This window comes from Salvelinus fontinalis, chromosome 30 (genome assembly GCF_029448725.1).
Source record: "Salvelinus fontinalis isolate EN_2023a chromosome 30, ASM2944872v1, whole genome shotgun sequence".
Taxonomy (NCBI): Eukaryota; Metazoa; Chordata; class Actinopteri; order Salmoniformes; family Salmonidae; genus Salvelinus; species Salvelinus fontinalis.
In genome coordinates, this window is record NC_074694.1 from 24,316,779 (window position 1) to 24,327,668 (window position 10,890).

Consider the following 10,890-nt stretch of genomic DNA (forward strand, 5'->3'; position numbering starts at 1 on the left):
CTTGGATTAGCTAACACAATGTGCCATTGGAACAGAGGAGTGATGGTTGCTGATAATGGGCCTCTATTTGCCTATGTAGATATTCCATAAAAAATCAGCTGTTTCCAGCTACAATAGTCATTTACAACATTAACAATGTCTAAACCGTATTTCTGATCAATTTGATGTTATTTTTATGGCCAAAAAATGAGCTTTTCTTTAAAAACCAAGAACATTTCTAAGTGACCCCAAACTTTTCAACGGTAGTGTACATGTACACTACAAGGCCTAGTTGGGGAATGAATAGTGTGAATTCAGTGTACTTCTCCTTCTGGTCTGGGATGCTCTCTGTTGAGAGCTAGTATAAGTGACAGTTAGCGACAGTTGAAATCTGACACTTCTTTACCCTTCGTAGTGTCCAGCCAGAGGCAGTGGGACACGGCCACCTCGGTCCAACGCAGACGTGATATTGACAAAGTCCAGCCTGTCTGTCTTCCACATCCTCATCATATCCTGCCTGATCTCTTCCTGAACTGTAGAGGGCAGCACCTTCTCAATCTCCCTCAGTGGGATGAAGAACTCAGCCTGGTAGGGCATTCTCTTTGCTGAAAGAAAGGCCAATGGGAGAAACAAATAAACCAGTATTCACTGCTGTCACTGTTTGTATCTGAAATGGCACCCAATTCATTACTTTAGATCAGGCCCTATATGCACTATACCGGTCATTCTACAGAAGTTGTGTAAATCGGGGGTTGAAAAAAAAAATCCCATTTGTATCCTATTTCTCCCAAACTTTAAGCACATATGTCTTCTAACATATGACAGATAAACATATCCACACACTGTTTGTATTGAATATTTGAAATATTTACCTGAATACCTTACCACCCCACTAAATGTGTCACTACTAGCATAGTGTAAAAGTTGCAGTAAAGTTAGCACCACGCTCATTAGTGATCATTTTGATTAACCTTCTATTACAGATTCATTTTAGAAATCTTATTTGCATACCAAATTAACAAAATAGTAAAAATATTATTTTTAAGTTGGTTTTCAAAACCTTAAAATTTAATTTAGAGAAATATAATCTCTATTGTTCTCTGTAAAATGTTCCTTGTTGATTGTATGAATCTGAAACTTGTTAATTGATTGAATTACTTATGCATCTAATTAATTATTTTTTTAAATGTTTAAATTTACCTATCTTTATTTTGGCAAAATAACAGGCGTTTTGGTGTCAAATGCCAATCATAATCATAATACAGGGCTCTAGATGGGACTAACTCGTTTTGGTATAGGCATTGCCATTGAGGGCTTCCACCATTTAAAAGTAGTCAACTGGGTGGCGATTCCTATGGGTTAGGAGGGATCAGCTTATGATCAGAGCGCATTGTCTTCTTCAAATTGGGTTGCTTATGGTTTGTAAAGCAAAGACTATCCAGGAGCCAAGACCAATATTTATACCAAGACATTGGTCCCAAGATCCAGACCCAGTGAGTTGAGACCATGACAACTTAAAGACCAAATAGATCAAGAGTCCATGGGCCCTTCTTCAATTGTAATAAACTCAAGTAGAGTAAACTTGAGTACAGCACAGTACAGCACAGTACAGTAGAGCATAGGAAAGTAGGGTACAGTGGAGTAGGTTGCAGTACAGTAGATTACAGTACAGTACAATATAGTAGAGCACAGTGCAGTATAGTACAGTACAGTAGAGTACAGTAGAGTAGGTTACAGTACAATACAGTACAGTACAGTACGGTACAGTACAGCAGAACACAATCAGGTAGAGTACAGTACAGTAGAGAACAGTATGATAGTGTACAGTATAGTACAGTACAGTACAGTCCAGTAGAGTACAATACAGTAGAGTACATGAGAGCCCAGTAGAGTGCAGTACAGTACAGTAGAGCACAGTAGCATACAGTACAGTAGAGTACAGTAGAGCTCAGTAGCGTACAGTGCAGCATAGTACAGTAGAGCTCAGTACAGTAGAGCATTATAGACGTCTGTGTTTTGCCAAATATATGTCAATGTTTGGGCTTTTGGATGTTTGGAGCCCAGTGCTTGCTATGCATCTCAATACTCTACACTTTTTCCTGAAGTGTGCACTTGTCCACATGGTGGTCCTCTGTAGCTCAGTTGGTAGAGTATAGTGCACACAACTTTAAATTGGAGATAGCCTTAATGGTGCTGCCCGTGCTGTCATAGACTCCATAATGGCACAGATACAAAGATATATATCTCTATGGTGTCAATTGTTTCGGTTGTGATCGTTTCGGTTTGGATCATTTTTGACTGATTTTGGACTTTAAAGAGGTCCCATAGCTAACATATCTTTCATTTGGACAGATGTACATCCCAGCAAACATATACTTTAGTCCCAAAACCATACTTTACATATTTCCAACTTGCTCACAAATTCTCTCCAAAATGCTTGCAGTCAGACTACTGTGGCCATAGTGGAGAGGGGTGCAATCCCATCACCTGATATGTGTAGGGTTTTAAGGGACATTCATTCTAAACTCTTTTAAAGTGTGTTTCTGTAGTGACATCAAAAGTGGGGACAGCATTTTTCAGAGAAAGATTTTTAAAAACTAAACCACAGGAGCCTGCTGAGGAGAGAACTGCTCATAATAATGGCCAGAACTGAGCAAATTTAATGGCATCAAACACCTGGAAACCATGTGTTTGATACCATTCCACCTTATCCGCTCCAGTCATTAACACAAGCCCACTCTCCCCAATTAAGGTGCCACCAACTTCAGGTGAAATAAACAAAAATAATTATTAGATCAGTATCTTTCGATGTAATAATAGAACAACTCAATATGTTCTATTGAAATAATAGTGTTAAAAAATAATAATCATGAATTGCTTAATTTTCAAACATGAAGTTTAGGAGTCAGGGTTTGGGACAGCCACCTCTCAATAGATATAGGTGTATAAACAATGAATTTATACTATATCTGTCACGTTCCTGACCGGTTTTCTGTTATTTTGTATGTGTCAGTCGGTCAGGGCGTGAGTTTGGGTGGGCAGTCTATGTTATGTGTTTCTATGTTGGTAAAGGGTGACCTGATATGGTTCTCAATTAGAGGCAGGTGGTTTTCATTTCCTCTGATTGAGAGCCATATTAAGGTAGGTGTTTTCACATTGATTGTTGTGGGTGGTTGTCTCCTGTGTCTGTGTTTGTCGCGCCGCACGGGACTGTCTCGGTTTGTTTGTACGTTTGTTCTTTTGTGTAGTCTGGTTTTCCTGTTCGTGCGTTCTTCGTTACATGTAAGTTCTTACGTTCAGGTCAGTCTACATTCGTTTTGTTATTTTGTTTAGTATCAAGTATAGTTCGTTTTTTTGTCTTGTTTAAATAAATCATGTCAAGTTACAACGCTGCGTTTTGGTTGAATCCCTGCTCCTCCTCTTCGGATGAAAATTCCGTTACAATATCAGTTGAACAATATGTTTGTTATTGCCGATGTTTGGATACTTTTTTGGGGTGGGACAGCAATTCACACCACTTCTGTAGAATCACTCATATAGGGAATAGGGTGCCATTTTGAGCCTTGGTAAAAAAAACTAGTGCCATTTTGGATGTTTAGACTCGATAGTATGTTGTAATATATTATTTCCCAGAACTGTTCTCCCATCACAGAATACACACCTGGAGGGTCAATCGTTATGATCAGTCTGTCTCTGAATGAGTCATAGCTCCGTTTGTTAATCACTGTGATCTGAAATGGAAAGAGAAACAGTGAGATGTTAAAGGATGGCCGGGATGTCTTAACACCCTGGCCCTCCTACAATCTAAGCTTGATGCCCTCAATCTTACACAAATGATCAATGAATCTACCAGGTACAACCTCAAATCCGTAAACACAGGCACCCTCATAGATATCATCCTAACCAACCTGCCCTCCAAATACACCTCTGTTGTCTTCAACCAGGATCTCAGAGATCACTGCCTCATTGCCTGCGTCCGTAATGGGTCTGCGGTCAAACGACCACCCTTCATCACTGTCAAACGCTCCCTAAAACACTTCAGCGAGCAGGCCTTTCTAATTGACTTGGCCCGGGTATCCTGGAAGGATATTGACCTCACTCACTCAGTAGAAGATGCCTAGTTATTATTTAAAAGTGCTTTCCTCACAATCTTAAATAAGCATGCCCCAATCAAAACATTTAGAACCAGGAACAGATATAGCCTGTTGTTCACTCCAGACCTGACTACCCTCGACCAGCACAAAAACATCCTGTGACGTACGGCATTAGCATCGAATTGCCCCCGCAATATGCAACTTTTCAGGGAAGTTAGGAACCAGTATACATAGGCAGTTAGGAAAGCAAAGGCTAGCTTTTTCAAACAGAAATGTGCATCCTGCAGCACAAACTCCAAAATGTTCTGGGACACTGTAAAGTCCATGGAGAATAAGAGCACCTCCTCCAAGCTGCCCACTGCACTGAGGCTAGGAAACACTGTCACCACCGATAAATCCACAATAATTGATCATTTCAATAAGTATTTTTCTACGGCTGGCCATGCTTTCCATCTGGCTACCCCTACCCTGGTCAACAGCCCTGCGCTCCCCACAGCAACTCGCCCAAACCTCCCCCATTTCTCCTTCACCCAAATCCAGATAGCTGCTGTTCTGAAAGAGCTGCAAAATCTGGACCCCTACAAATCAGTAGGGCTAGACAATCTGGACCCTCTCTTTCTAAAATGATCTGCCGAAATTGTTGCAACCCCCATTACTAGCCTGTTCAACCTCTCTTTCGTATCGTCTGAGATCCTCAAAGATTGGAAAGCTGCCGCGGTCATCCCCCTCTTCAAAGGGGGAGACACTCTAGACAGAACTGCTACAGACCTATATCTATCCTACCCTGCCTTTCTGTCGAAAGCCAAGTTAACTAACAGATCACCGACCATTTCAAATCCCACCGTACCTTCTCCGCTGTGCAATCTGGTTTCCAAGCTGGTCATGGGTGTACCTCAGCCACGCTCAAGGTCCTAAACATCATAACCGCCATCGATAAGAGACAATACTGTGCAGCTGTATTCATCGACCTGGCCAAGGCTTTCGACTCTGTCAATCACCACATTCTTATCGGCAGACTCAACAGCCTTTGTTTCTCAAATGACTACCTCGCCTGGTTCACCAACTACTTCTCAGATAGAGTTCACTGTGTCAAATCGGAGGGCCTGTTGTCCGGACCTCTGGCAGCCTCTATGGGGGTGCCACAGGGTTCAATTCTTGGGCCGACTCTTTTCTCTGTATACATCAATGATGTCGCTCTTGCTGCTGGTGATTCTCTGATTCACCTCTACGCAGACAACACCATTCTGTGTACTTCTGGCCCTTCTTTGGACACTGTGTTAACTAACCTCCAGATGAGCTTAAATGCCATTCAAATCTCCTTCCATTGCCTCCAACTGCTCTTAAATGCAAGTAAAACTAAATGCATGCTCTTCAACTGATCGATGCCCGCACCTACCCGCCCGTCCAGCATCACTACTCTGGACGGTTCTGACTTAGAATACAAATACCTAGGTGTCTGGTTAGACTGTAAACACTCCTTCCAGACTCACATTAAGCATCTCCAATCCAAAATCAAATCTAGAATCGGCTTCCTATTTCGCAACAAAGCATCCTTCACTCATGCTGCCAAACATACCCTCGCAAAAACATACCCTACTTTGCAACCCAGTATCTCTACTTGCACATTCATCTTTTGCACATCTATCACTCCACTGTTTAAGTTGCTAAATTGTAATTATTCGCCACATTGACTGTATGTTTTCTTATTCCATGTGTAACTCTGTGTTGTTGTTTGTGTCGCACTGCATTGCTTTATCTTGGCCAGGTTGCAGTTGTAAATGAAAACTTGTCCTCAACTAGCCTACCTGGTTAAATAAAAAATATCTTATCCTTAGACCATTACAAGCTACATACTGTGCCCAGAAATATCCTTCACATTCATGCTTCAAATATGTTTAACATTTTTCAATGCAAAATCATACATATTTCAACCGAGAGAAGTTATAAACTAGATCCTCATGACAGTGTGACTGTATCCCAAATGGTACTCTTATCCCCAACCTGGTTCTGGTCAAAAGTAGTGCACTATGTAGGGAATAGGGTGCTATTTGGGACGCAATCTGTGTGTATCTCAGAGCACCCCTATTTGATGAGTCTGCTCTGTGTACCTCTATCATACTCTTTCCCTGGGCCAGTGGGGTGCCGTAGAGGAAGCCGTTATCATAGTGGTGCCTCTGGGTAAATCGAAGCCAGCCAGGCAGGTCCGGGAAGGACTGCATATTGCACTTAAACAGCATGGGATCATTGTAGACCCGCCCTGCTTTTCAGAATGGGAGAGTGGGAGAGAAGAGAGACGCATTATGGTTGTTGGTTGTATATCATTTCAACCTTACCGACACCTACCTGATGATACCCGCTGGTTTGTTGTATGAATGTCAGTTGGGACATAACAATACATGTATTAAAGCTTTAAGTGTAAAAATATGAAGAAATTACAATAAACAACCAACATTTATATCTATTCATTGGGAAGGCTTTACATTGTTAGATTATTGCTATTAGTAACCACAAGCTTCAACCCACTGGGCACGAACTAGTTAAATCAATGTTGTTTCAACTTAATTTGTCAAAATATTGTGACGTGTCAATTTACGTGGAAAATACATTAGATTTTTTTTAAAGTTATCAACTGTTGTTTTGAGTTTCAAATTTCAACCACAGGATTATGTCATCATGGTAATCATTTTTTAAAATAGACAAACCTTGTATAAAATATGTTGAATTTGTACCTTTGAAACCATGTCAGATCTTCAACTTAATATCCACTATAAGAATACAATAGGCTGGACAGCACCTCCTACTGGAGAGTTGATATATCTACAGTTATCCCTCCAGTCTCACATCCAGGGTTTTAACAACGCCCAGCCCTGCTTAGCTTTGATCTTTTTCAATGGCTGTCACCAATGTGCTATCATGGGAACAATTGTTGAAAAATATCCACTTAATAGATTCACTGTTGCTATCGAAGTCATTCCTAAGTGTAGGTTCAACAGAGCAAATGAAATGAAACCAAACCTTATCAGTCGTATATCATCAAAGATGCTATTTAGGCCTATATCATTTGGGAAGTCATCAACAGCTGTTATTTAAATTCAGCCCAGGATTCAACTAAAAATAGACAATACATATAGGCCTAGGGTTTCAAGCTTTGGTTGATTTCAAATGGAATCTACATGTTAATAATAAATACGTTGGATTCAAGTCTCCATCTCAACCAAAAATAAAAGTGAAATAATAGGATTAGATCAAATCAAGTTATATTTAAAGTATATGTAAAGTTTGATTTGATTTAGTCCTATTCTTTCATTTGTAGACAAACTGGAATTAAAACCAGTCTCAGTGGCACAGATGGAGCATTCCAAGTAGAAGATACATCTCCTTTAAAACTTGATATTTGTTTGTGTTGACAACCAAACACAGTTTAATATAACTTTTGCAATACAGTAAATAGTTTTTTAACTTCTCGACAAGTTAACAAATTATTTTCTGGATTCAGGTCTCCATCTCATCCAAAAATAAAAGTTAAAGAATAGGATTAAGCCAGTGGCTCAGATGGAACTATCCAAGCAGTAGATACATCTCTTTTAAATGTTGATGTTTGGTTATGTTGTCAACCAAACACAATTCAATATTACCTTTGGAAGACAGTAAATACCCAAATGTTAAGGCTATCTTACAAACTAATGTAACAGTATATATCCAACCTTCAAATAAGTAACACAGCCATGGACACATTATGAGGATACAGTAACAGTAAATGTCTTCTTATGTTCAGGGTCACAGGTCTGTGGAAATCTTCACAATTGCTCTATTAATCTGCACAGAATCTCAAACAGAATTGATCATTTATACCATACTTGAATGTAATCTCAACTAACTGTAATCCAAGTAATTTGATTGTGCTATTAGATCAAGCACAGTGAAAACACATTAAGCTTGTTGTATTAAATAAACTAAATACCTGACATTGTATTCCTATTTGAACTTTAGTGTGCCTTTAAATGGTTGAAAGCACAATGATAACACAATTAGGTGACAATTAACCAAGAATATGACATTTTTTTTCATTGGAATTTGGTTGTGCTTTTAGATGGTTGAAAACATAATAACACATTGGAATTCAACAAACTTTTGGCAGTCTTTTTGAGTGGGTGAAGATAGGTTGGAATCTCATTGATTAATGTACATGTATCTACCAAATATTACCCACGTTGAAATGACGTGGTGTGCCCAGTGGAAAGTTAAACTGTACACTAAGAGGTGACTTACTGAAATCTCAGCCTTACCATAGTGTTTCAGGAAGGGTTCAAATTCATTCTGGAAGGTCTCTCTCTGCAGCTCGAACACAAACAGCTGTCCCACAGGGGTATAAGCCTTGATGTCTGCCTTGACCACCAGTACACTGGTCACACACACTGCGTACATGTAGATAGGAGCACAAGTACCAAAGGATATCACTATTGGATATGGCAAAGTTACATGAGGTTACAAATAACATGAAACTTGGACACTGAACTGATTTGCACTTAAACACCATGTCCACACCACTACGCAGCATAGCTGTTAAAACTATATTTTCTGTCATTTCACATGATGTCATATAACTTCAAAATTGTATATATACTGGCAGCACAATATGACTCCTCTTGTCAGACACCTACTATATTTAATCACTGGTAAGTTCTCTAAAATATCCATCATAAAACACAAATTATATTAGCTATAGAAGAAGTGATCTTTGTCAATAATAAAACCGCTTGTCAATGTTGTCATATTCACTATTATAAAGTAACAAATACTTAACCTTGCCTATTAAAATAAATCTCCAGCCTGTCCAGTCTGCCATCTTGTTTTGAGCTGTGATTGACAGGGCCAAGAGGAGAGGAGGGCTAAGTCACTCCCAGTCAGCCAGGCTCTTCAGGGCTATTTCTGACCCACACACTATACAGTAATAACTTCCTAAAGTGTGTGTGTGAGTACATGTGTGTGTGTGTTTGTCTGTCTGAATGTGTGTGTGTGTGTGTGTGTGTGTGTGTGTGTGTGTGTGTGTGTGTGTGTGTGTGTGTGTGTGTGTGTGTGTGTGTGTGTGTGTGTGTGTGTGTGTGCCTGCATGTCTGTAGGTTTGAGGTATAATAAAAATACTAGCCGTGTAGTCTGCCTTCCCTGTCTAACTGTGTCACGTTGACACCTTCCCCTAGTCTTCCACCCCTCCTATACAATGGTAGAAAAAACTATACTGAACAATAATATAAACGCAACATACAACAATTTGATTGATTTTACTGAGTTCAAGTTCATAAGAAAAAAACAACCAAAAAAAAAAAAAAGCATTAGCCCCTAATCTATGGATTTCACATGACTGTTGGTCACAGACACACAAAAAATGGGCCTCACAATGGGCCTCAGGAACTCGTCACGGTATCTCTGTGCATTCAAATTGCCATCAATAAAATATAATTGTGTTCATTGTTGAACACAATTGACATCAGCAAACCACTTGCCCACACGACACAATACACACGGTTTGCGGTTGTGAGGTTGGTTGGACGTACTGTAAAATTCTCTAAAACGAAGTTGGAGGCGGCTTATGGTTGAGAAGTTATCATTAAATTCTCTGGCAACAGTTCTGGTGGACAGTCTTGCAGTCAACATGCCAATGGCACGCTCCTTCACAACTTGAGACATCTGTGGCATTGTGTTGTGTGACAAAACTGCACCTTTTATTGTCCCCAGCACAAGGTGCACGTGTGTAATGATCATGCTGTTTAATCAGCTTCTTGATATGCCGCACCTGTCAGGTGGATGGATTATCTTGGAAAAGGAAAAATGCTCACTATCAGGGATGTAAACAAATTTGTGCACAAAATTTGAGAGAAATAAGCTTTTTGTGCATATGGAAAATGTCTGGGATCTTTTTATTCAGTTCATGAAACATCGGACCAACACTTTACATGTTGCGTTTATATTTTTGTTCAGTAAAGATTGCCATTCATCATATTCAAACAATCCTCCTAATTATCTGGCAATTGTGATTCCACAAAATATGTGGGGAGAAAATTAACAAAAAAATAAAACAAATAAAAGCTATGAAATAGATTACTGTCACTCTACTGTTTAATTTCTACTACTGAAACACCCCTTAAAATGTATCTTCTATGTTCTCTAAAAATGTAACTGCTGGTTGATGGGCCATTCTATATTATTCACACTGATATCACTGACTTTCCAGTGGCTTTCGTGAATTAAATCAAATATGTAGCTATGCTACTATATCTAGCCTACACCTTAGGCTATGTAATCTTAAACTATATCACGGATCATTAAAAAAAGTAGACTAGGTTAGCCTTATGCTGCATTGAAAATGCAGCTATGTACTGTATGCGTCAGGGTGTGTGCACAACATGGCCTATCTCAATGGGAGTTCTGCTTCTTGGTTCCATCTGTTGTAAATTCGAATAAAAATACATTAATGGTCATTATGTTAACCGTTATCTGCCTATATATTCTGAGATAGCTCATTTACAGTCTATTCGTAGCTAGGGAAAACGCATTGGACTGGCACAGTATGGAGCGCATTATCTAGATGCAGACTAAGAGGCATAGTCTACTCTACGCCCTCACAATAATGTAGGATATCACCGACTACTGCTAAAACATTGTATAACATATTGCCATCAAACGTGTAGGCTAGACAGGCACTAGTGAATGCAGGAAGCGACGATATAAAAAGGATACATCATCATTGGACACAGTAATCTGATGCGTGCTGGTTTGGATTTCTTCAGGGTCCTAAAGTGCCCAAAATATTCAGTGTAAA

At 39.5% G+C, this 10,890-nt stretch overlaps 1 protein-coding gene across 2 annotated transcripts in view; it reads right to left on the reverse strand.

Moving 5' to 3' along the window:
* sgca (sarcoglycan, alpha) overlaps window positions 1–10,706 on the reverse strand; it is a 15,089-nt gene extending 4,383 nt beyond the window's left edge. Inside the window, exons 1-5 of one of the 2 annotated variants that reach the window (XM_055890131.1) lie at window positions 8,883–10,706; window positions 8,360–8,488; window positions 6,182–6,330; window positions 3,641–3,710; window positions 386–584 (exon numbers count right to left, since the gene is read on the reverse strand). In XM_055890131.1, the coding sequence (XP_055746106.1) occupies window positions 386–584; window positions 3,641–3,710; window positions 6,182–6,330; window positions 8,360–8,488; window positions 8,883–8,919 (584 nt within the window). In that variant the 5' untranslated portion in view covers window positions 8,920–10,706. Of the gene's footprint in view, window positions 1–385; window positions 585–3,640; window positions 3,711–6,181; window positions 6,334–8,359; window positions 8,489–8,882 lie in introns of both variants that reach the window. The other variant, XM_055890130.1, reaches the window with a different exon arrangement.
* Between the last annotated feature and the right edge of the window lie 184 nt (window positions 10,707–10,890).